The sequence below is a fragment of the Amblyomma maculatum genome, chromosome 9 (assembly GCF_055883805.1).
Source record: "Amblyomma maculatum isolate TAMU_Amacu chromosome 9, ASM5588380v1, whole genome shotgun sequence".
Classification (NCBI taxonomy): Eukaryota; Metazoa; Arthropoda; class Arachnida; order Ixodida; family Ixodidae; genus Amblyomma; species Amblyomma maculatum.
This window is the reverse complement of record NC_139352.1, coordinates 1,018,971-1,045,647: the sequence shown is the minus strand read 5'-3', so window position 1 is coordinate 1,045,647 and position 26,677 is coordinate 1,018,971. Positions and strand designations below refer to the sequence as shown.

Below are 26,677 nucleotides of genomic sequence, written 5' to 3'. Positions count from 1 at the left end.
GCAGATGAGAAACTGTCAATGGACGATAATTATCTGAAGGTCTTTGAAAATCAACAGCAGTCAGCACCGCCACAACCAAGACGAAAATCATCGTCTTTTATTTTTATAAATTCCCGTGGCAGATAACATCACACTTGGGAAGAGCTGACTATTTTACATCGACTTGCATCAATCAGTAATTCGCATTGCCAAGGGCCACCCGGCAATGTTTTTAGGCCGAAGCAGGAAATATGCCTCGAAGTTCCCAATGTTCGCACTGTATGCAAGCCACTGAAGTCGTGCACAGCGCTCAGCGCTCGACAAGAAAGTTATCTCAAGAAAACAAGGCCGTTCGGAGCTCTACTGAACTTCCGAGAGAGGACCAACAGCACACCAAAGCCAAGTCCGAAAAACAAGGCATACCAGACATCGAGCAAGCATTCAGAGGTCAACACTGAGGCTTACCTGGCGTGAAGGATCCGGCCTGTTCTCGGTGCTCGAAGTAGAATCGGTCGCCCCATTTGAGCCGCTTGAACATATCTGCCACCACGCATAAGAATGTCGGCCCCATAGACGCTTCTGGCACTGGGAGCTCATTCAGACCCGCAGAAAAGAAGTCGATGTCATGGACGTCCCTGCAACGTAAAGCCCTAACTCAGTTCTTTGAGCAAAAGTATATAATTTTGCGAAGAAAGCACGGACCAATAGAAGCATTTATTACATGCATTTATTACATGCATTTATTACATGGGTTCCTCGTTCCAGTTCATAGTGTACGTGCTCCTTTGCGTAAGAACGGGCTTTTAAAAACGAAATGACACTTCCTCCCCCTACCCTCAAATAAAGGTGCTAATGCAGCCTACCTCTATTACGCTTCAGAGTGTCCGCCACTTCCCCGAGAATAAGAAATGCATCCGGGATACGACAAGGAGTATTGCGCGCATATTGCAGCTAGGAAGAGTACGTGTATGCAATTTCATTATCCCTTTGGATTGGTGCTGACCGGCAATACGTGCAACAAGAATTGCAATCAAAATCTGCTTTTATTTTGATATATATTTAAAAATTCTGTAGCCTTGCGCATGGCTTTGACAGGAGAAACTATACCGATACCTAAACAAACGGTAGCTATCACCTGAACACGATAAACTTTGACAGCACAAAAACATTCAATAAGAGCAGCTCAGATACAAAATGGTCGAATGTAGACGTTGTCTCAAAGACAAAAGCAAATCATGAGTAGGGTAAAAGAGAAAGCCGTAAATTTCTGTATTACGCCGGAAGCGTATTTTAACATATCATTACGAAGATTAAAAGATAAAATTATTAGCTAGTTGTAGTCTCCTAAAGATGAAAGTTTAAAATAATATAAGCAATCGCAAATTGACTGCAATGGCGGAGTTTAACGGATAAGCGCACGAACTTTCAACGTTCTGTGCGACTGCGTGACAAATGCGGATTGATACCAAATTCATACAAATGAGAAGATTAACATTATATTGGAACAAAACTCCCAGTGTTGCTCTAAACAACATAAGTGACGAATGGTTAAGCCACCACAAAGAGTGAAGCCTTAATCTGGCTAGCAGTGCTGAGTATTGAAATCTGAGTTCAAAAGAATACTGAGATCCATATTGCTAACGTTCCCCGAGATCATATGACTAAATTTGGTAATAAGGTTTTTCAACATAACTCTGCCATATGAACTGCGCAAAAGATTACGGGGTGAACTTGATTTCTCTCAACCTACACGGCTGGACAGCTCGCCTGCAGCTCCCGTATGGAGTCCTTGTGCAAGTATACCCCTTAATGATTGTTTAGCCACGAATCCGTTACTTAGTGCCTATATCATCTCCTACGTAGTCAGTGGCATATGATAGTCATAATCTACCCAATGACGCGAAAGATCACCCGACACGGTTATAAAGCCCCGTTCCAATTAAGCCCAACGGATGTGCAGCGTGACCTATGGGTTGCTCTACTGACCTGGATTCAAAGAAGTCGGTGAGCTTGATTCCGATATCGAAGGAGCTACCCGAGAGGGCAGTGTCTGTCAAATCAATATCGTATGGTACCATGACATCACACAACCCCTCCCCCCCCCTCCTCCTCCGGACCAGTCGGAACTCTACCATGTCACCTGGAACTTGTCACTTGCCAGAAGCATGATCGAATTTATTTTGAAACGCCAACACTGACAAAACCGGATGTTCAGGCGAGCAGAACCTTAATGCTATCACCATGATATTATCTTATGAAACAGTACAAATGAAGCCATGCCACGACTCAAATAAAGTTTGTACCATCACCACCACTGCAATTCTCTCGCAACTGTGTACCCCTAAAGTTTCATAAACACTCTCATGAAGGAAAGAAGCCAACAGTCGGCGAGGCCAAGGAAAGCGTTGGGGATGGTACTTTATGTCTTTTTCATGTTTACTTGGATAATCACAGAAATTAGTAATGTAATCTGTTTAGGGGAAAGATAATTAAACACAAAGAAGAAAAAACAACGTGCCGATGGTGGAAACCGAACCCACGACCTCCGAATATCGCGTCCGCTGCTCTTCCAACTGAGCTACATCGGCCGATGTCCCCCCTGCTACTTGCTTGGGTATTTATGCTGTCTGTATACGAACCTTGAGAGTGTTCACCAGCGCCACCCTCAGCCATAGCGGCGGACGTGGAGCGTCCTTTGTTACCGCCAGCGTCACGTAGAACGTGATCAAGAGCGAGGGCGAAAGCTGTGCTAGAACCCTCTTACGCTACCTATGGCTTCAAGACTGCCAGAACCGAGACCCCCGTAAGCTACAAGCAGATCAATTAAGGGGAAATGAGGGTGCTCGTTATAATACATGAAGGAAAGAAGCCAACAGTCGGCGAGGCCAAGGAAAGCGTTGCGAATGGTACTTTATGTCTTTTTTTATGTTTACTTGGATAATCACAGAAATTAGTAATGCAATCTGTTTAGGGGAAAGATAATTAAACACAAAGTAGAAGAAAAAACAACGTGCCGATGGTGGGAACCGAACCCACGACCTCCGAATATCGCGTCCGGTGCTCTTCCAACTGAGCTACATCGGCCGCTGTCCCCCCTGCTCCTTGCTTGGGTATTTATGTTGTCTGTATACAAACCTTGAGAGTGTTCACCAGCGCCACCCTCAGCCATAGCAGCGGACGTGGAGCGTCCTTTGTTGCCGCCAGCGTCACGTAGAACGTGATCAAGAGCGAGGGCGAAAGCTGTGCTAGAACCCTCTTACGCTACCTATGGCTTCAAGACTGCCAGAACCGAGACCCCCGTAAGCTACAAGCAGATCAATTAAGGGGAAAAGAGGGTGCTCGCTATAATACATGAAGGAAAGAAGCGAACAGTCGGCGAGGCCAAGGAAAGCGTTGGGGATGGTACTTTATGTCTTTTTTTATGTTTACTTGGATAATCACAGAAATTAGTAATGTAATCTGTTTAGGGGAAAGATAATTAAACACAAAGTAGAAGAAAAACAACGTGCCGATGGTGGGAACCGAACCCACGACCTCCGAATATCGCGTCCGGTGCTCTTCCAACTGAGCTACATCGGCCGCGGTCCCCCCTGCTACTTGCTTGGGTATTTATGTTGTCTGTATACGAACCTTGAGAGTGTTCACCAGCGCCACCCTCAGCCATAGCGGCGGACGTGGAGCGTTCTTTGTTGCCGCCAGCGTCACGTAGAACGTGATCAAGAGCGAGGGCGAAAGCTGTGCTAGAACCCTCTTACGCTACCTATGGCTTCAAGACTGTCAGAACCGAGACCCCCGTAAGCTACAAGCAGATCAATTAAGGGGAAAAGAGGGTGCTCGCTATAATACATGAAGGAAAGAAGCGAACAGTCGGCGAGGCCAAGGAAAGCGTTGGGGATGGTACTTTATGTCTTTTTTTATGTTTACTTGGATAATCACAGAAATTAGTAATGTAATCTGTTTAGGGGAAAGATAATTAAACACAAAGTAGAAGAAAAAACAACGTGCCGATGGTGGGAACCGAACCCACGACCTCCGAATATCGCGTCCGGTGCTCTTCCAACTGAGCTACATCGGCCGCTGTCCCCCCTGCTACTTGCTTGGGTATTTATGTTGTCTGTATACGAACCTTGAGAGTGTTCACCAGCGCCACCCTCAGCCATAGCGGCGGACGTGGAGCGTTCTTTGTTACCGCCAGCGTCACGTAGAACGTGATCAAGAGCAAGGGCGAAAGCTCTGCTAGGGGGGCGCTGGTGAACACTCTAAAGGTTCGTATACATACAACATAAATACCCAAGCAAGTAGCAGGAGGGACAGCGGCCGATGTAGCTCAGTTGGAAGAGCACCGGACGCGATATTTGGAGGTCGTGGGTTCGGTTCCCAACATCGGCACGTTGTTTTTTCTTCTACTTTGTGTTTAATATCTTTCCCCTAAACAGATTACATTACTAATTTCTGTGATTATCCAAGTAAACATAAAAAAAGACAAAGTACCATCCCCAACGCTTTCCTTGGCCTCGCCGACTGTTCGCTTCTTTCCTTCATGTATTATAGCGAGCACCCTTATTTCCCCTTAATTGATCTGCTTGTAGCTTACGGGGGTCTCGGTTCTGGCAGTCTTGAAGCCATAGGTAGCGTAAGAGGGTTCTAGCACAGCTTTCGCCCTCGCTCTTGATCACGTTCTACGGAACGCTGGCGGTAACAAAGGACGCTCCACGTCCGCCGCTATGGCTGAGGGTGGCGCTGGTGAACACTCTCAAGGTTCGTATGCAGACAACATAAATACCCAAGCAAGTAGCAGGGGGGACAGCGGCCGATGTAGCTCCGTTGGAAGAGCACCGGACGCGATATTCGGAGGTCGTGGCTTCGGTTCCCACCATCGGCACGTTGTTTTTTCTTCTACTTTGTGTTTAATTATCTTTCCCCTAAACAGATTACATTACTAATTTCTGTGTTTATCCAAGTAAACATAAAAAACGACAAAAAGTACCATCCCCAACGCTTTCCTTTGCCTCGCCGACTGTTGGCTTCTTTCCTTCATGTATTCTAACGAGCACCCTCATTTCCCCTTAATTGATCTGCTTGTAGCTTACGGGGGTCTCGGTTCTGGCAGTCTTGAAGCCATAGGTAGCCTAAGAGGGTTCTAGCACAGCTTTCGCTCTCGCTCTTGATCATGTTCTACGTGACACTGGCGGTAACAAAGGACGCTCCACGTCCGCCGCTATGGCTGAGGGTGGCGCTGTTTAACACTCTCAAGGTTCGTATACAGACAACATAAATACCCAAGCAAGTAGCAGGGGGGGACAGCGGCCGATGTAGCTCAGTTGGAAGAGCACCGGACGCGATATTCGGAGGTCGTGGGTTCGGTTCCCACCATCGGCACGTTGTTTTTTCTTCTACTTTGTGTTTAATTATCTTTCCCCTAAACAGATTACATTACTAATTTCTGTGATTATCCAAGTAAACATAAAAAAAAGACAAAAAGTACAATCCCCAACGCTTTCCTTGGCCTCGCCGACTGTTGGCTTCTTTCCTTCATGTATTATAACGAGCACCCTCATTTCCCCTTAATAAACACTGTCATGTCATACGAGATTAATAATTCCTTCCGCGAATATGAACTAAATACAGATGCCAAATGGCGAGATATTAATCTTTATCATTACCTAACTCATTGCGTTGGTATCGTAAATTTCTTGTGTCACGTTTACATTTTTATGGGTGTTGACGAGATAGGGCTAAACGCCGCATTTACCAGAAAATCCGGCGTCGTCGCTGTTGCCAACGCAGTAAGCGAAGAATTCCTAGCATGGCATAGTGGGCACGGGGTTGTATGCAGGTGACATGGCCAGGCAATTGCTGGTCAACGGGGTGTGAGGCGCCACAGAGACACATAACATGATGGAATTGCCAGGCTCTGCCAATTCGAGCTTCTGTTTTTAGACGGAAGTGGTCGGTGCGAGAATCGAATCCTCTGGGAACATTGGATCCCGAGTCCTGAACGTTACTCCTATGCCACGCAGGCACATTCGTAGAGCGTGGATAAAGCGGGACATTTTATCTGTCTTTGGTATATCTACGTCGGCTGTCCGTACACACAAAGTAGTAGCTTATGACTCAATGCCAATGAGGATGTTTGAGATAATAGAGGCAGAAAGTAAAGCATTACAGTGATGAAAATGGCAGCAAAGCGCATGCGCACGAACGAGAGTTCGCAGACTGGAGCGAACTAAAGTTGTCGATCATACTCTTAAAGACGGAGCTTTAGTGTCCGCCTACTTTTTCTTTCTTGTTGCCCAACTGTCTTGCTCTGTTCGCACAAATGCAAATACATTTCGATTTTGTCTTCATCAGATAATATTTGCAAACATTTGAAACCTTGTATGGGAGCGCAGGTAGGCAATTAAGCTCTTGATGGCACCCCTAATCTTGGCGAACTAAAAGACCCATCGATCTATCGATTGATTTTGTCGTCCACAGAAAAATTTCAGGTTGCTGCTGGCTGCAGTGCCGTTATACCACGGATGTAAACAGTGATGTTTTCTCGCGACAAACAGCCTAGGACAGTGTTTAGCTCGTCTACAATGATCGAACGCCTTTACTCCTTTGGACCACCTGTTCATGTCAAAAAAGAACCTTTGCCGCTCATCTTACTCATAAATCAGCGCATAGAGCTGGGCAACATCTTCGGGCATCAGCTGGGCGAGGTCCGCAAACGTCTCCACAAAGATGTTCTGGCAGAGTTTGACGTACTCCGCGTACGGCTGGATACCGTGGTCGCGTCCCCTCTGGATGTCGATGGCGAACAGGTCGGAACCGGCCGGGCTCCCGGGCTGTCGAAACAGGTTGTTGGTGACGGCGGTGTCCCCAAACCTGCGGATCCGACATACTTTAAATCAGGGCTGTTTATATCTACAAAGTGGAAACCTTCAAGCCAAGAGCAGACATTTGGATCTACGTTTGCCAATAAGGCTCCATATCACAATAGAATTCCAGAGGGACACCTAGGTACATTGCAGGGGTTGTAGCCCATATTACATTAGCAAAAACTGCTGGGGTGGATGGCCATTCCCCATGCAAAAATCCCTGGCACTTTGCCCAGTTATCGTGCCCTCGGGGCTAACAAGGCCACGATATTTTCATTTTGCTTTTCTTATAGGCCACGATAGTCGGTTTGAGCTGAATAAAGATGAACTTAGTGAAAGCGCTCTGTTCCTTGATCTTCAGAATTGTCCGAGAAACACGAGTACTTACCAGTATGCAAACAAGTATATGAGTCATAGCGCTAAACAAGCACTAAAGGCAAACATATACCACAGAACAAAATATGATAAGATCCGCTCCGCCGTCGTTTTAAAGAAAAAGCAGAGCCAACGATGCGGAATCCCATACAGGCTTGAAATATTTGCATTGAACTGAAGGACATTCATTTCGCCGACAAGAGCAGGTTACAAAAGACCAATGTTAGCTAACCGTAAGGCCGTGGCTGTCAACGACCTGGCCGGCCCATTAAATGACCCGGGCATTAGTATTTGGGTCTGAGCAGCACAACGTGGCCTCCCACCGCTCGAGAGAAGGAATTCGTAATAATTCCCCCGGAGGCGGTTTTTCCTTGAAGGATGTGGTCAGACGTGGCTCGAAAACCACTGGATAGAATACACGTACACAAGTACGATTTCTCTTAGCTAATTGTAAATGTTACTTAATTACAGCTAATTATTCAACTGCGCATAAAAAATGAGCTCAACCCTACAATGCGAACTGATATATTGTTCAAAAGGTCTCGACGAGTTGAGTCCAAAATCGAACGCTAAAATGCGCAAAAGCTATGAAAAGCCGCAGTCGTATTTATTTTGCTATGCCTATCCGCCCAGACTAATTAGTGTCCCACAGCTTTTTTTTTTTTTTTTTTTTTTTTTTCATGGAACGACAGTGTTCGCAGAACTCACAAGTGAATTTTTTTTTCCGTGCTACTGTGTTGTCGCATGCTGAAGCTAAGCCTGGACTGTTGATCTCCATTTTACGCCCATATTGCGTTTAGCCTAGACCACTAAATCAATTTGTCTTTTTTAAACAAATTAGAGCGATATAGTTCTGATTTACCATGTAAAAGCCCGGGAGAACCGCTTGGTTCCGGCAGGGTGGCCTTGAAGCTGAGCCAAGGTCAACTGGGATTTGCCCTGTATAGCGACGTCTCATCTAATATGTACTGTATGCTAAGCTGGGGCATGACCACATGACTAATTGACAATTTCACCATGACCTTCACCATTAACTTTAAAAAGTGATTGAGTCTCAATAATGTCATAGATATCATGTAATACGTGCGCAATAGCGTGAGCTGTATGCGTGGTATTACTAACAACTAAGCAAAACAGAGCTATCGTCTGTCAAAGTTGGTTTAACACGTTTCACTGCTGTGAATTTGTTTTCACCATATATTCACTTCTTCAAGGAGGCGGCGGCTAGAAATCTATATTTAAGAGATTTATGTGCCTGTCTTCTGTGGCTCTATTCTGTGAAGCTTCTAGCACAGCATAAATGCCTACTTCCCCGTTGAAAATTTGCTCTTGAGTCAAGATATATTTCATCGATATTTATAAGCCCAAAACTAAGCCTATGCGAACCATTTTCTCCTATAGCTGAAAGTAAGAAATAAAACCAGGTTGAGCCGTGCACCTCATATCACTACAAATCGCAATCACGGATTTCATGAGTTTCTGTCCCAAAGCCACTTTCTCTCTTTTACTCTTTCGAACTTCAAGCGTGAAAGAAATGGTGGCGTCACATACGTCACGTAGCTTAACCAATGAGAAAGCGGAACCCCCGCACCACTGCAGCCAATGAAAGAATAACGCGTATCACAGTTTCCGCCATCGTGATCTTCACCGGGTAGTGTTGTACACACGCGTGCTCCTCCGGACTTCGACTTCTTCCTTTTTGTGTCAGTCACCCTTCAGTCTTCACGGACAGCAGATGTGAACGCGTAGGGCTCCCTGGAGCTCGGCTGCGCACGTCACTCGCCGCGTCATGAATCATCTTGTGCTCATATCCACGCATTTGCGGGCCTTCGCCAGCCAGCGCACTTCCTTGCACTTCGATTACCTTTCTTCCCCCTGGAGACCTCCTTTTACTGATCTGAATACGTTATGCCGAAACTGGGGCATCTGTTTTTTTTTATCTCTTACATTCTCCACAAATCTCTCTTTTCCTCTCCCCTTTATAATCCCGCCCCTCACCTTTCAGCGCAGCGCGGTGCATTGCAAAGGGGGATGCAAAACATTGTGCATGTGTCCGTTCATTTACAATAAGAGCCAGAGCAGATGGTGTGAGGCGAGCTGATGACAGGGCTGCACTGCCCTTTTGTTTGGCGTCGCTATAGACAAAGCCGAGCCAAAGCATAACAAAATGTAAAAATGCATATAAAAGCTTAGCAGGGGTAAGCCCTGCTAGTGCACCTATAGTTCGAATTTGTGACCGTATGCAAATCGGCCGTACTCTTTTCTTCTAATCCGACTGCGTCCCCATTAACATTTTAAATGAAAAGGAAGGCACTGCCTGGTTATGGTCAGTCCCACTTGCAAACTTGTGCTGTAATGACCCAAGGGCAAACACAACAGCAGCTAGAAAATAACACGCCTTTTCCTTGGTTGACCCCAGAGCCTAGTTCCCGACATTACGGCATGCCGATGAGTAGAAAAGAAAGGAAAAAGCTAGTACCTGTCGGTAGCCTGCATTGGTTCTTTCAAGAGTCCACGGTAAGTACCATCCGCAGCACCATTGTATTCGAAAGGCTGAAAGTAGACGTCCTCAAGTCGAATGGCCCTCGCTCCATTACCGTCCTCGTTAACTCTGCAAAGCAGAAAGAAGCGATATATAGTAATGTGATTGCAGTGAAGTGATTTCTCCGCATTTATCACTGTATCTCATAATAGTTCGGCAAAAGGAAGCTTGGAGAACACAGAACTCGGAAAAACATAGCTTCAGCTCGGCAAACAGGTCATTGAGGCTGTACCTGCGCGAAGTGGGCCAACCGAGGTGTGTACGCTGGCCTCGCTATTCCTAAAGGGAACGCCAAAAGATGAAGAGAAATGACAGAGCGAGCGACCCCTTTTCCAAACAATTTGGCTTGCTAAACAACGACATATAAGAACATCTTAGAGCAAAATACGTGAAAAAAAAATAAAAGCTAAACTGGAAATCAGAAATCAGCAACACCATTGATAGTGTACAGACCCGTATACTTCGAAAATATGACTGTTTGAAAGAAACCACATGCTTATAGCCGAAAGGGAGAGCGAGAATTGAAATAAAAGTGGAAATTATGGCCGTCGTGCATGTGGCCGTTTAGTGCAGAATCCCAACTCCGGTCGCTATTTTCCGCTCAAGGCGGGTGGGCGAAACATTAGGGGGACGCTTAAGCTTCACGCCCTCCGCCAAGCGCTTTTAAGACTGCATTTTTCATCTGGGAGTTTTAATGTACTTAATAATAATATTATTGACTGATTCAAAGGAACGAGAAGGCGCGGAATCCGCCACTTCTGCGGACAAAAATTACACTGGAAGTGTAATAACAACTGTAATTAATTACAAACCTTAATTAGCGGTTAGTTAGCCGTGTCTCCAGCCCCAGCTCACCAAATCGCACTATTATAAGCGAACCTTGATGCTAGCGAGACTAACTCCAAATTTGACCTTGGCTGAGCTTGAAGGTCACCCCGCTGTTTCCAAGCTTTCTCCGGGTTGCGCTTAAAGGGATCGAACTACGTACCGCTCTAAAATTTTCGCCTTAATGAAGGCACTCGTGACACGACCGCACAATATGAGATAGTTCCCGCTTTGGTACTTAATGTATTGTGAACCCCTTTTAGGATAGATAATGCCAAACGGGCGCTGCAGGTATTTGTAATAAATAAATAAGAAATAAAAACAAACAGTGGTCCCAGTGTACAGATTATTGGCATGAAAATGAGCGGCAAGGACGCAACCCGTGCCAAGGACCATCGCCGACAAAATTTCTAGTATGCAAGTTTTTAAAATTGGAGGCCTGTCTTGCGGACTGCATGTATCTAACAAGTGAGAGGAAACTGATCAGCTCAATTGCAAGCTCTGTGTTGATTCTTGGTGATAAGTTAGAATCTTTAATTCAACGTCACACAAAGTGCTGGAGCCTGTCGTACGTTGTGGAATGGGTCCCTATAATAATTTCTGGCTTGCAGTCAAAATGCAACAATATCGAGTCGTGACAATATCTGAACCAAAAGTAGGCAAACCCAGTGCTCACACATCGAAGTGACCCTGGATGTTGGAGTGTCCAAAACGATAGGCCGCAGTGGAGAACTCGTTGATGATAGTGGGGTCCACAGTTGGGTCATAATTCGTGTAACCGTCTTTTAGCGGCCACAGGTCGTATTTCGTCATGGCGTCAGGGCCGATAATACCAGGAAGCCACTCGTTGTAAACGATGTTTTGTAACAAGGCAATAATTATTCTCCTGTAAAAATATAATGCACATAAGAACGAGCGTTAGTGGTATTTTTGAAGTTATGGCTTTGCAAGTAGCTTCGAGGCCCTTTCCCATTCCAGAATGCATTTAAGAATTCTTTCTTCTCGAAATTCTGGATCCTAGATCCTTAACTAGATCTTAAGCCTAGACACCCTCTGTAATTCGATGTGTCTCGACGCAGAATTCTAGCGCCTCTGTATAAGGCAAGGGAATACACTGTTTTGTCGCGGTTACATTTATTGGAATTCAGAAAATCTTCCTATTGGTGGCATGTGGAAGATGTCAAGCATCTATTCGAAATAAGGCCCCTTGTCTGCGTCTATGCGATGTCATAACGCACAGAGCCAAAATTCTACCTTTAGTAGTATCATCGTAACAGTCTGAAACAGCGCTCAGCCCCAAAAGGCATCCTGAGGGCCGCCAAAGGACCGCAGATTGAGACTTTGACATCCTCATCACCCGCCTAGCTACGCATACTGAAGAACAAAGGCTTCTCCCATACATCCCAATCATAACCCTGCCATCTCCGTCCACTTGACCCCTCAAAATTCTTAATCTTATCCGGCCAACTGATCTTATGCCACATCCTTTTGATTTCTTCGGTAGTCTACTGCAAGACCCTTAACAACAATCGGTTATCTTGTTTACTCACTGCATTCCCTGCCCAATCACGCCGACATCACGGGAACATAGAGAGTAGGCACCTACGTCACAGTGGCGCCAATTTTTGTGCATGTAGCACGGCGAAAGGCTACAGGCATATCTAATCGCCTTACCGCCACTTGCACTGCTGAAGCTGTGTTCTGCACCACACAATGACGCCCGTGACGTCTCCTGAATACCTTCTACATCTTCAATGCTGCACGCAGCTGTCGATCAAGCGAGAATAGCCAACTGTGGAGAGCTGAGCAATCATTTATCAATCCAGATAAGATTTGTAACATTATCTTATTGGGAACGCACTCCGGACTGATAATCTTCTGACTTAAGATGTCTTCTAAACTGAGGTCAGATCAGGAGGCTGCGCCTGATTTTGCCAAAACACAAGGCGTATATATTAAAGCGTTCTAAGCAAGTTCACACAGTACTCATAAAAGGAAAGATTAACAGCGCTAACGAAGACACGAACAAATAGGCAACACAGGACAGGCGCTCCCAGCAATACGTTTTACTTCACACAATACTGTCGCTTATTCGAGGTGGGACACGCAATGTCTGAAATCGCAAAATGCGAAAATTTTGATTCGAAGCTAAAATCCTGAAGTATGTCGTGCTCGAGCGCTGAGAAAAGATCTTTATTGGTTTCAGTTAACGAAATTAATATTTATCGCGTCTCCAAGGGTAGCTTACCTGACAGTTTGGAAGATTATTTCGTCGTTCCAGTGAGGATTGATATCAGCCAATTTCCTGGCCATTCTGTTGTGCTCTCTCAAAAATAACGTATGCAGCGATATAAGACCCGGATTTTGATTGTTCCTGAAATCACCTGAGACCACCAGACAAGATCAAAATAAAAACTCGGCCTCTTTAACGTTTGCAATTAAAGTTCTTTATTGTGATCTAACAGATTGTCCCGTTTGCTGTCAACTTCATATAATAAGTACTTTTGGGCCAGACGTGATCCATCCAGCGTCTTAAGAAAGCACTTCACAGGGGCAGTGATAAAAGTGCGCGAATATCTGAGAGAGCAGTTGACAATGTTTTCTATGATTGAAATCTCTTACGTTTTAAAGATTGTCCTGGAAGAGAGCAATTCACTGAATGTAATCTGCCTATTTGTGCAGGGTAAAAGCTGCACGGGTGACAAAAGCTTCTTAGCGGTTCGCTTAGTGGCTATACGTCTGCACCACAAGCCAAAGAGTCTCCCAAGTCTGCCTAATATTGAATCGAAAACAAAATGTGTAAACTACGAAGTAATTTAACTGCCTAATACGCATCACGCAGCGATATGGTCAAAGCATAAATAATCTGACCATTCAAAGAAGCCACCATCGAGTACTGCAGAGAGAACTGAAGTGCGGCCTACCTGTCCGCAAGCAGATCTTGCCTTCATCGGGGCGGCTGCAGGTGTCATTTCTTGGCTCCGGACTGAGGGGTAGAATAACCGAGTCGTTCACAGTCTCATGCTTTAGCAGCCCTGCGAGAACGGGACCGTTTAAAATCCAAGCAGGTGGCTAAGTACTAGGTAGGAAGGCATGAGCAAGGCTCATCCGAACGTTTCATGTCGCGCTTCAAGCGGGCGCCACCTGAAAAAAGACTCCGACTCAAGGAGTGTTTCGTCAGGTGGGGCTCATCACTCTCCCATTCGCGCAGCAGGAAGCGCGTTCGAGCAAGTGATTCCTGAATTTACTACGAGTCATATCGGACCGATGGCTGCACTGTTGGGCTTCATAAGCATGGGCCCCGCAGGGATGATGCAGTGATTAGGACGCTCGACTACTGTGCCCAAAGATGCGGGATCGAAACCCGGCTACGGCGGCCGTTTTTCGGTGGAGGTGAAAAGTAGGCTCCCGTGTGCTGTGCGATGTCAGTGCACGTTAAAAAACCCCAGGTGGTCGAAATTTCCGGAGCCCTCCACCACGGCGTCTCTCATATAGCCTAAGTCGCTTTAAGACGTTAAACATAAACAAACCAACCTAAAATAAGTAAGAGCAAAACGTTACGAACATGTGTAGGTAAGGTCTGTCTGCCCACTGCCGTATATTTAAAAAAAAGACAATTTTGATTCTGAATGGCTAACCGCATGGATGGCGAAGCTAGGCTGACCGTTACAAACCTGTGCAGTGTGCTAAAACAGATATTTCTTGAAAATATTTAAACTCCTCTGAAACAATTCTTGATGACGTATGTTTGTGGGTCATATACATTCAACTATTTTACCTTCAAAATTATTGAGGTGCGAGGACGATCTCGAAAAGGTCCACTGAGTAAAAATAAAGAAACTTAAGAAACTAAACATTTCTGGGTGTCCTCTGGCAAACTACGCGTTCAGCATCACCAATCGACAGATAGGAAACATATCGATACCATGCCAAGACGCCATATTAATGTCATTGAAGCATCTAGTTCACGAGGTAAATATTTTTTTATGCATTCACTTGTTCTGATACAGATGGTCCGTTTTGAGGCCGTTTTGTACACCGGATCTCAGCGCATCAGCAGAAACAGCAGGACTTGCTGGGGCCCGGAACGTGCTTGCATAAGACCAAGTTTTTCGAAGCGCAAGTGTGTGGATACTTTCCGTTTTCTGTAGTGGAGGGCTAGCGGGAAAACAAACTTTATATCCGAAAACTGACTGACACACGTTTCGAACCCATTTCTTCCTCATGATTGCATTGACGATGTCGGAAACGCCCGGCATGGCACTCGAATGCTAACCTGACTTATCATGTATCCAATATGGGCAACCGCGCGACCGGGAACAATGTTTTGGTAGCGCTCCATGCGGCAGTGTCTTGTACTAGAGTCAATGGTGCCCCTCTGTGCATTGTGTTTTCATTTTCCGGGTATTACAATAACACAGAAGGTACTGCATCAGGATGCCCTGAGAAGCCAGAATAATCATTGTATGTGTGCCGGCTCCAAGATGTGAGTGCTAGCCGTATGACAGTAAGTAAACACATAGCCCCATCCTCGGTGTTGAAACAACGTATGTATATAACTGGTCTCAGTGGCAAACACAAATTCAAACTCTCTTGCCCCGACATGTTACTACAGGCTCAGCAGGAGTCATCTGTTAGCGACATCATTTTTGATGGTGTACCTGTCGCAGTAGTAACAACTGCGATTATATTATCCCAGCAGAGACGTTGGAACGCAGGTTTTTCGACGCATTCGCAAACGACGGTAGCTAAAGGTTGCACAGACTATATTACGTCCGTCATGAAGGTGAAACATCCACTCACCGCCATCGAATGTTCTCAGGCTGTCCATGATGTCCTTGTTGATTCCGTAAATATGCGATGCGTCGATGAACGATGTCCGCGAATTCATTTGCTCTCTTGGACCTGTTAGAAACGAATCGTGTTAGTTTTTGAAGATACAGCCACTCTTACTAACCAAATAAATAAAATTTCGCGATGAAAAGCAATAGGGGCATCACTATGCTTTTGGAAACCACCTTAAAGTCTTCGGCCTGTGTGCAACAACCGCTTTGAAACGCATGGTCTACTTGATCAGCGCGCGGAAAGATAAGTGAACCGCTCAGGAGCACTTGAAATCGGAAGGATCAGATCAACAAAGGGAAGATATGAGCGATCAGATATGTTGGACACATATGACAGTACAGCACGAAACATAAGTCTTAAAATTCTGAGAGCACTGTTGAATCTACACTGCAGAAAGGCGAAAGCCTGAGCGTTGCTGCTGCACAGGGTGCATCACGTTTGTTCTCGTTATCATTATCAACTAAATGCACCATAATTGTCATCGCTACTGCCATCACTGTCACTGTCATCATCCTCGCGGTAGACAAGCCGAAGTAATATATGCTTTTCACGATCCCGGGCGTGCCGTCCCGGTAAACAAAAATACACAGAACGGTAAATGATGTACTCAAAAAAGTGCTGAAAATGCCGCTCTCGCCATGTACGAAGACATTCTTTGATAAATTACTCACTGAGACCCTGCCTGTTAAAACTTGGTTAGGGAAAAATGGCATATTAGTATCTAGAGTAGATTGCCGCCTTTGTGATTCTCCGGAAACTATTGAGCACTGTTTCATCGATTGTAAATATGCAGTATCATTCTCTGATATTTTGCAACAGACATTCAAAAAAGACTTCATTTGACGCCACATTCTCTGAGATATCTCAGTACATTGCCATTTGTTGATAAGCCTTTAGACATGTTCTTTCTAATTGGGTTACACAGCCTCTGGAAAACGCACATGCTTGACAGAAATTGTGAATCTCTTGTTTCTACAAAAGACGACTTCTGTATGATGATTGTTCATTTAAGAAAACTTAAGGAAAAGCTAATTTGCCGGTTTTGCCCCGCTACACAATTAAAGGACGGCCGCATCACTTTTCGAGAAGTCTGCGATATTCAAGGATTAAGATCTTTATAGGCTGTATGCAATGCTAGCAACGTGTTTTCGTGCTACCATTAAAACTGATAACGTAATCGGCGGTTAAAATGTCAGCTTCTTCTCACAGCATTGAACGACTGCGGAGAAGCTCGGTGATGATGTCATGGACGGTAATATTTATTCTTTTCGTTGCCTTCGCGCACATCCTGCAGTGCCTTTTTTGATATCGCCAAACAATGTTTATAAGCATTTTCTTTCGGTAGCCATATTTTTACTTCTTCAAACCTAGCGGTTCTATGCGGGAAACGTACCGGTACCGTCAATGACGTCATCATGCGCCCCCATGCGTCGCTGTGCAGTGCGAAGAAGCCTGATAGCCGGCGCAGTTTTAATCGCTAATTGCTCCATTGTTTAAAATGCTAGCGCAAAGATTATTCGCATGCTTAACCTGGGAGTTGTAATCATTCCATTCATTTAAACTGAGATCTGCAACCGATGCAGTTTCCATTTAAGCGCCGAAGTTTCTTACGATATGGAAAAACAAAGTTTTCTGGCTTTTATTTTGCTTTCGTTCTCTTGAGCAGTGAATCGCAAACGCTATGATTTGTGGTCATTGAGCTCTCGACTTGACCCGCGTGTTAAATGGACACCTATGACAAATACAAATTGACCTGTACCGATCCCGCAGAGCGCTCTAGCACAAACTATTTTCATCGAAATGCAAGCTTTATATCATTGAGCTTGAAGAGACAACAAAACGCACGAAGTACAGGTGTCCCCTCACCACTCGATATCGCGAGTGCAATGTTTGCGTCGACAATACAAAATGTCCCGAATTTTTATACTCTAAAGGAAAGATTTCAAATTCCGATTTCTCGGTGATAAATAAGTGTTTTTCGGTGTCGGACAACTTTCAACACTGCCTTAGGAAAAGAGAATGAATTTTTTCACTGAAAACAACAGTTTGATAGAATTCTTAATATCCTTAAATGTTTAAGCTTAGGAGCAAGTATGCATACTTCTAAATTTATACAACTGTCAGTTACCAAAAAACGTGTCTGAACTTTCATGACATCCTAGACAAAAGGATGACTTTTTTGGCCGTGTTTTACGGTCCGTAGAGCACCTCCAGGGCTTCACGACCTCTCAGAACTATACTTTTCACATCTGACGGATTTTAATGTTCGGCAGCGGCTGTTGATGCTCTCCTATAACGCAATCTATAGAGAAGCCTACTAGGCCACAAGCATCTAGAAAACGTCAGGACCACTTTCAAATTCCATAGGTTCCATTAACGTATCTGTTGACGCCACAGTGTACTTGATCTAATAACTACAATACACATCACCCTTGTTTTGTTTTGTTTTTTTTTTTTTTTGGACTCCTGGACAAGCGCTCACCCAACTTACACTGGAACTGTTTCTGCCTGGCATTGCTGCACTACGGAAACATTTCCTAAAAGAAAAAATAAAGAAAAAAAAGAAATTTCTTCCCAGCTAGGCAGAAGAGCTATGCCAGACGGACACAAATAGACACGAAAAAAAAAAAAGCCTGTTAAATGGTTTCATGCTCGTTAGTCTAGTGGGCCACAAAAGGCAAGGCCACGTGCAGCGCTCTCAAGACCGCTCTAGAAAAAACGCTGATCGTATACCTTATTTTGCCGTCCGGAATACTAGCGTGACTAGCATTTGGTAGTTTTTCTGGTTTATTTTATATGTTTGCTAATATGTCCGAAATTATTTTGTGAAGTGGATTCTACTTAACTATTTAAGCACAGCACAGACTACAAATTTCCATTCTTAAAAGCTTCAGAAGCTGTCGGAAATCGTGCGCATCCTATCCCACAACGTAAGGCACCTCTTTTCAATCTCCGCTCTTGAAAAGTGTTACAACGGGAGAAGCTTACCGGTCTGACAGTGACAACACGGCAGTGAGCGAAGAAAATTGAGAACGCTGCGATTGAACTGGGAGAAGAACGGATCGTCCGGAGGCACCTGAATGCTGGAGCTCTCAGTGTCGTTTTGGAATCCGTTCTGAGCGCCTGGGGAACAGAAATTAAACATGAGGCATCCGTAAATATTAATAATATATAAATTCAAAATCCACACTCTGGCGACATAATGAAGCACGCGTTCCAACCTAGCATTCTGTGAACCGCCAGAAGTGGCACCATTCCAATCTACTTCAACCAAGCTAAACAATGAAGCAGGCGATGACGCCTTCACCGTGGTTATGGTGACGCCTCTCGGGCTCAGTGTTTATAACCGTTAATGTGTGGTAACGGTAACGTCATTAACGTCGAGAAATGGTGTTTGTTGAATCGCTTAAAGTGGAATATTAAGAAGACTTCCGTCTTGTCTCTAACTAGGAAACGCGACGGTGTTGTATTTGATTATACACTTTTGGCGGATCATATTTCTCGTGTGGCCCATGTACGTGACCTTGGTGTTGTTGTTGATTCAAGGCTTGATTTTAGATTGCATGTAAATTCAATTGTGTTACGCGCATTGAGACATATTGGTCTTATCTCTAGACTAACAAAAAAAATTTCAACGGCACGAATGACTACGCACTCTATACTGTGCTCTTGTGAGACCGCGTCTTGAGTTCGCGTCAGTAGCCTGGAATAACGTATCTGCCACCTATTGCGCAAAAATTGAAAATGTCCAGCGTAAGTTCATACGCATCTTTTATGACAGATATATTGGACGCCGCCGTTTCTACGACTACGATTCTCTCTTGGCAGACCACAATATGTGTACTCTTGGCGACAGGCGACTCATACGTGACATGCAGTTTCTGCAAAAAATTGTGCGCGGTTTCATTACTGTGAGACCTTACTGATGTCACTGAATTTTCGTGTGCCGCATGCAAAGGCTGCAAATTGTTTTGACACATTTTATCCAGATTTGCACGCCAACTGTCCAATGACTCGTATACAAATCCTGTATAACAAAACGTTTATTGACACGGACATATTTGCCTAATTGTTGTTTTCATGCCTGCTTTTAAATGTTAATAAGTGTTCTGATGTATCTGACCTAGTGTGCGCTCCTTTAGGCCACTTGGCTGTTGAGGGACACTCAAATAAACATTATCTATCTATCTATATATCAATCTATCTATCTAAAGCTGTGAATTAGGACTTGGTACGAAAGCTCCATTTTCCCCGGCTGAAAACTTTCCAAACTTTGCGAGATGGCGAAGAAAATTTGCTTCTTGTCTTTATTATATACATAGACCTTTGTTTTATAGGGAAGTAAGTTCAGAATAGCTTTCTAAAACTGAGCTCCCCTTTTACAATTTTCTTAGAACTTTGACGTGCGATCATCTGCAAAGAAGAAAACAACAACATGAGATTTTCACCCAAAAAATTAATAGAAGTCGCGGTACGCTTGAAAATTTATTTGTCTATTTCTTTGCCATTGGTCATCCCCGCCTTCAACAGCACAGTCCGGAAATTGCAACCAACAATAAGTGAATGACACAAAAAAAATCAAATAAGTGAATAATTTTTACAAAATACTTTCCCTCGCATGTGAGGCTCAGCGTAGTGGAGGTTTCAAATATATTCTCGGGTGCCTACAATGCGTCCCCATGCCAGTCTCAGTGTCTCAGGGACCACTGAGCCACTAAATCGGGTACTGAGCCACGATGGCGGAAATGGTGGTAACTGTACGCACCCAGAAAGGTCTCGAGCGGAGGCAGTGTACTTGCTGGTGCATGCGTGATGTCGTGGTCGATGAATTGCCCAAAGGACATAGCCAAGTGGGTCAGCTGCCTATCCGGTCTGTCTCTCTCCGGATGAACCTTATAGGAGACCAGCCTGGCGCTTGGAAGCGGGTTGCCACTTAATGCCGTACTTCTCGGCTCATTAATGCCTGCAGAGAGGAGAAAACAGTTGCCGGAAGACAGTAAACCAACGCTGAAGAAGGATGTAGAGTTGGACGAGTTGTTAATAATTCATTGTGGGTGGTACAGCGCGAAGACACGAAGGACGAAGAGTGTTTCTGTTGCGATTCTCTTCTTCGTACTTCGTGTCTTCGCGCTGTACCACCCACAATGAAGACTAAAACACCGCGCAACGCGCCGTCGTCTTACCTACTTGCTGCTTCCTAAGGGTACTTTTTAGTGTTCTGAAGCCGCCAAGTTTATAGCCTTGGAAGGTAGGGCTAGTTTATGGCTAAATATAACGAGGTCAGCTAGGACAGGTAGTAACCGCAGATCCGGACCATGAAAGGAACATAACCAGGGAAAATAAGATTAGGATAGAGAGCATTTGGCAAGTAATTGATTATGACTAGCAGCTTAGCGGCATCGCTCAAGAAGAAAGTATATAAGTTTCATCGTACCTGCACTTGCCTGTGGGGCAGAAACGTGACTCTAACGAAAAGGGTCCTATTTAACTTGAGGACAACGCAGAGAGCTATGAAGCGGGAAATGGAAAGTGTAACGTTAAGAGATAAGAAGCGTGCAGGGTGGGTCAGAGAAATAACTCGAGTCAATGACATTCTAGTGGCAATCGAGAAGAAGAAATGGTAATGGGCAAGGCCTGTAGTGCGAACAGAGGATAACCGATGGCCGGGAAGGTAACAAATTAGATTCCAAGGCAAGGAAAACGTAGCAGGGGGCGGCAGAAAGTACGTTTCAGCTCCTCTCCCCCCACCCCAATACCCCATAACAAATATAGGCAAATGATCTCTACAAGAGCAAGGTGAGTAGCGATAATGTGAGACGCGCAAAAATCTGTAATATATTTATTATTTCACTTGCATTAAAATGACGGGAAAAGGAAAGTCAGCTAATATTATAGCACACAGCTGCGCATTCCCCCCATGACCTTCACTAATCAAGCGCAGTATACGGCCGTAGTTAGCCTCTTGAAGCCAAAATAAATACAGCACGAAAAAATATCAAATATAAATTCTTTGACTGGCCCGGTTGAATTGCGCGTGGAAATGTGTGTTAGTGTGTTCCGAATCGTGGTAGTGTAAAAATGCGCAGTCTTTGTCAAAAGTTAACAGCCCAAGATGTTTGCGTCTTAACCGCACCCGATGGCTCATGAAGCGTTCCCAGTGTTCCAAATCACCCGATAGTAAAAACGGTTTTTTTTTCCCTACCTACTCCAACAAGGCCTTCATTAATACTAAAAGAGCGCCACTGAACAGCTTGGAAGCACTTTCTAGGTTCCAAAATTTAGGCAAAAACTGGTTACACGGTATATATGATAATTGTAACGTAGATACACGGATGTATCTACAGATATTTACAAAGGGGTAACTGACCAGACAAACAACTTCATGCCAGCGGCGCCCAGCACGAATCGCACACACTCGTTCTCCACCTTCCACACGTGAGCACAGCACTTTGTCGTAGTCGTCCCTTTACACAACTCCCGGCGGCGAAAGCACCGTCCCTGTGCTAGGTAAACGACGGATCAGGTGCATGCTACGGCTTGAGGCGAACTACGTGAGCAACGTCGGTGGCAGGGAGGGTGGATGATGAATGATCAAGAGGGGCAACCTCATATGTCACGTCGGTCACCTGACGGAGCACACGATAAGGGCCGTTGTACTGGCGAAGGAGCTTCTCAGAAAGAATGACACACAGAGAAGGAGACCAAACGATAACGAGTGATCCTGGGGCATAGTGTACTGGGCGATGCCCGCGGTCGTAAACAGACTTCTGGCAGGCCTGGGAGTTGGTGAGACGGTTGCGGGCCATAGTTGCTTGGGTGATGGCGTCACGTGCGTACTCCGTGGTCGACTCCCAAGATGGTGGCAGCAGTGTATCCAATGGCAATGCAGGATGTCGACCAAATAGAAGACAGGAAGCCGAATAGCTTGTGGTGTCATGTCGCGACGAATCGTAAGCAAATATTACATAGGGCAAGGCAATGTCCCAATCACGATGGTATAGCATGTCAGTGAGGGTCCTGTTCAGCCGCTCGGTATAGGCCCATTCGTTTGAGGATGGCACGCTGTAGTGAGCTTATGTTGCGTGGAACAGGACCGGAGTATGTCGTCAACTACCCGGGACAAAAAGTAGCGGCCGCGGTCCGTCAGCAATTGGCGTGGAGTACCATGGTGAAGGATGACATCTTGAAGCCGGAAATCGGCGACATCGGTGGCGCAACTGGTTGGTAATGCACGTGTGGTGGCATATCGGATGGCGTAGTCGGTCGCAATAGCGACCCAGCGGTTGCCGGAACTGGACGTCGGAAAAGGTCCGAGGAGGTCTAGTCCGTCACGATGGGGGGTTCTAGGGGTACGTCGATATGCTGCAGAAGACCGGCAGGCAATGTGGATGGGTGCTTTCTGCGATGACAGAGGTCGCAGCTGGCAATGTAACGGCGAACACTACGATATAGACCGGGCCAAAAGAAGCGGCGGCGGACCCGATAGTACGTTCGGGGGACACCAAGGTGAACCGCGGTGGGCAGGTCATGTAGTTCCCTGAGGACAGAGGAGCGGAGACGCTGGGGAACGATGAGCAGAAGCGGAGGTCCATCAGCGCGAAGGTTGCGGCGGTACAGGATTTCATCGCGAAGAACAAAGAGTTGAAGTTTAGGGTCTGAGGTGGCACCGCTGAGGCGATCGATTATTGGACGCAAGGAGGAGTCGTACCGCTGCTCGTCCGCGATGTTAAGCAGATCAGAGACAGCGAACAAGCAAGGGCCGATGTCACAGTCTGCAGGATCTGGCGGTTCCACAGGGTGATGAGACAGGCAGTCAGCGTCTTGATGTAGACGCCCTGACTTGTAGACAACGGTGTAAGAATACTCTTGAAGGCGTAATGCCCAACGACCAAGCCGGCCTGTATGGTTCTTCAGTGAAGAAAGCCAACAAAGAGCGTGGTGGTCAGTCACAACCGAGAAAGGACGGCCAAACAGGTAGGGTCGAAATTTAGACACGGCCCTTACAAGGGCTATGCACTCGCGCTCTGAAATAGAATAATTGCGCTCAGCAGTGGAAAGAAGGCGGCTGGCATATGCAATTACACGGCCTTGACCTTGGTAACGTTGGGCGAGCACGGCGCCGATACCATATCCGCTGGCATCTGAGCGAACTTCTGTTGGAGTCGACGAGTCGAAATGGGTCAATACAAGTGATGAGGGAAGCAAGTGGATCAGTGAAGAAAATGAGTTTTCTTTCGCAGGGCCCCAGGTAAAAGTGGTGTATTAAGGAGGTCGGTGAGGGGACGGGTGATGGCCGCAAAAGTTTTGATGAAACGTCGGAAATAAGAGCACAAGCCGACAAAACTTAGCACATCCGTAGAAGATCAAGGCAGAGGGAAGTCCTTGACAGCTTTAAGTTTAGCAGGATCTGGGCGGACACCAGAAGCATCGACAAGATGCCCAAGGATTGTGAGTTGGCGGCGTCCGAATTGGCATTTCGACGAGTTGAGCTGCAACCCGGCTCTACGGAAGACGGAAAGAATACTCGTCAGTCTTTCGAGGTGCGCGGAAAATGTGTAGGAAAAACTACAACATCGTCGAAGTAACACAGGCATGTAGTCCATTTAAACCCTCGAAGCAAGGAGTCCATCATTCGCTCGAAGGTAGCTGGAGCATTGCAGAGACCGAACGGCATGACTTTAAACTGGTATAATCTGTCCCGTGTGACGAATGCGGTCTTTTCACGGTCTTTGTCATCGACAGCCATTTGCTAATACCCGGATCGAAAGTCGATGGAAGAGAAAAATTTGGCTCCGTGAAGGTAATCCAAAGCGTCATCGATTAATAGCGGGGGGGAGGTACACGTCCTTTTTCGCAATACTGTTGAGGTGCCGATAATCAATGCCGAAGCACCAACTCCCGTCCTTCTTTTTAACAAGGACAACTGGTGAGGCCCATGGGCTTGGCGAGGGTTCTATGATGTTGTTAGTAAGCATCTGGTCCACCTCTAGCTGAATGATGTTGCGTTCTGTACGTACTGGACACTCTATACTGATGTCTGTGAATGGGAGCGGTCTCACCGGTGTTTACGCGATGCGTAACCACAGAGTTCCGAGCCAAAGGGCGGTTATCAAAGTCAAAGATGTCGCGATATTAGGAAAGAAGACATCTGAGATCGTGAGTTTGTGCTGGTAAAAGGTCAGGAGCAATCATCTTTGTGTATTCGTCAGATGGTGTGACGTCTGACACGGGGCAGTTCGCCGAGGAGGGTGCACAACCTGTATCAGCTGCGCATTCAGAAGCAGGGCACAGCGTGGCGACCGACATGCCTTGGGTCTGAACATGCGATGCAAAGTTGAGGACCAAAAGGGACACTTGATTGGCAGACATAGTGACCCTGTATGAGCAAGGGTAACGTCCCGTGCGAGAGGTACATGAAGGGCTGGAGTAATGATGTACTGGCCATCAGGGACTGGTGGGACAGACAAGAACGATGCATAGATGACGGCTTCGGGGTCCAGGCGGTGAAAATTGACAGTGCATAGGCAGTGCACAACTGGATCCGGCGGCTCCTCCATAGGATTAGGTCATGAGGGCAGTGTTCAAGGACAGTGAAGAGAACAGAAGTATGACGGCTGGCGATTGATGCACGAGCTGTACACATTCCAATCACAGCAGAAGTGCCACCGTCAGCGACACGGACAACAGATGAGGGGGCAGGAGTGAGCACTTTCTTTAGGCGATGGCGGAGACGGGAATTCACAATGGAGACGTTCGCTCCCGTGTCAATCAGAGCTGTAACAGTGATCCCGTCTACGCCGACGCTAAGCATCTTCCTTCGGGCCTGGAGAATTAGAGGGTTTTCGGGTCGGGTCGTCAGGGCAGCCCCACCTCCAGACGCTGCGGCCATCAGTTTTCCGTACGATATTGAGCATACGGATTAGGAGATGACGGGCGGCGAGATCGGGGCAACGGAGAACGACGGTGGTATGGAGGCGACGAACGGTTGGTGGGCAGAGTCTGAGTGTCAGAGCTTGAGAATTGCGGTTCATAGGGCAATGAAGTGCGGCGGGAATAGACATAATCCGGGTAGCAGCGGTAGGTCGATGGTGGACGAGTTCGACAGTGTCGAGAGATGTGACCGACATAGGAGCAGTTAAAGCAGATAGGCCTGTTGTAAGGTGTTCGCCACTCATCTGGGTTGCGGCTGCGGCGATGATAGTACGGACGTCCAGAACCAAATACCGGGGACACACGGCGAGCATCTGGAGAGCTAATGGAGCATACAGGTTGTATAAGGTTGCACAGCCTGCATAAGATACCGTAGGGGAACCGTCTAGTACCGATAGTTCAGAAATCGCTGGAGACACTGCTTATGGCTCCCGGCGCACAAGTCGTGTCAAGCTGTCGGATGTTGGCAGAGCGCAAGGTGGGGTCGAGTCCACGCAGGACAACGTCGCAACCGTGTTCGGCAGCCATGTGAACTAAGAAGAAATACTGCGGCTTTTCGCTTGTTCACACCGGCGGCATTCTTTTAGGATCGCGTCAACCGTTTCGCAGTCCTTGTACACGAGTAAGTTGAAGGCGTGCTATTCCCTTTACTACATGACCCACTTTAGCACTGTCTGACATTGCGGGGTCAACTTTCATGCAAAGAGCCAAAATTTCCTGAACGTATGACACATACCATTCTGTGGACGATTGTTTTCGGCATGCGAGCTCCTGCGCGGCTAGGTGACGTCCGATTGGCTTACCAATTAGGTCAGAAAGTTTCCGCTTGCACAGGTCCCAACTGGTTAGTTCCTCCTCGCTGGTCTCGAACCAGACCCTTGCAGTGGCCGTCAGGTAGAAAATGACGTTAGTCAGCTTCACAGTCGGGTCCTACCTGTTGTGTACGCTCACGCGCTCGTACATAGCGAGCCAGTTCTCCACATCAGCACCGTCCACTCCATTGGAGGTTCCGGGATCACGCGGGTGGGCAATGATGAAAGCCGGGATGAGGGACGCCGATGGTGCGGCCTCATCGCTGGGCATGGCTAAAGAGCCGGGAAGTCAAAGACCGCTGCGGAGTTCCGTTCTTGCTGTAGGCTACCCCGCACCTCCAACCAATAATGTAACGTAGATACACGGATGTATTCAGAGATATTTACAAAGGGGTAGCTGACCAGACAAACAACTTCATGCCAGCGGTGCCCAGCACGAATCACACACACACGTCGTCGTTCTCCGCCTTCCACACGTGAGCACAGCAATTTGTCGTCGTCATCCC

The 26,677-nt window shown here is 46.3% G+C and overlaps 1 protein-coding gene across 1 annotated transcript in view; it reads right to left on the bottom strand.

Annotated features, from left to right (window-relative positions):
• Positions 1–26,677, bottom strand: part of LOC146178084 (chorion peroxidase-like) — a 43,402-nt gene that overhangs the window by 2,634 nt on the left and 14,091 nt on the right. The window contains exons 4-12 of the mRNA XM_084577929.1: positions 20,195–20,392; positions 18,418–18,552; positions 15,388–15,489; positions 13,509–13,619; positions 12,833–12,968; positions 11,261–11,470; positions 9,697–9,828; positions 6,631–6,849; positions 445–614 (exon numbers count right to left, since the gene is read on the bottom strand). Coding sequence (XP_084434055.1) covers positions 445–614; positions 6,631–6,849; positions 9,697–9,828; positions 11,261–11,470; positions 12,833–12,968; positions 13,509–13,619; positions 15,388–15,489; positions 18,418–18,552; positions 20,195–20,273 — 1,294 coding nt within the window. The 5' untranslated portion in view covers positions 20,274–20,392. The remainder of the gene's footprint in view (positions 1–444; positions 615–6,630; positions 6,850–9,696; positions 9,829–11,260; positions 11,471–12,832; positions 12,969–13,508; positions 13,620–15,387; positions 15,490–18,417; positions 18,553–20,194; positions 20,393–26,677) is intronic.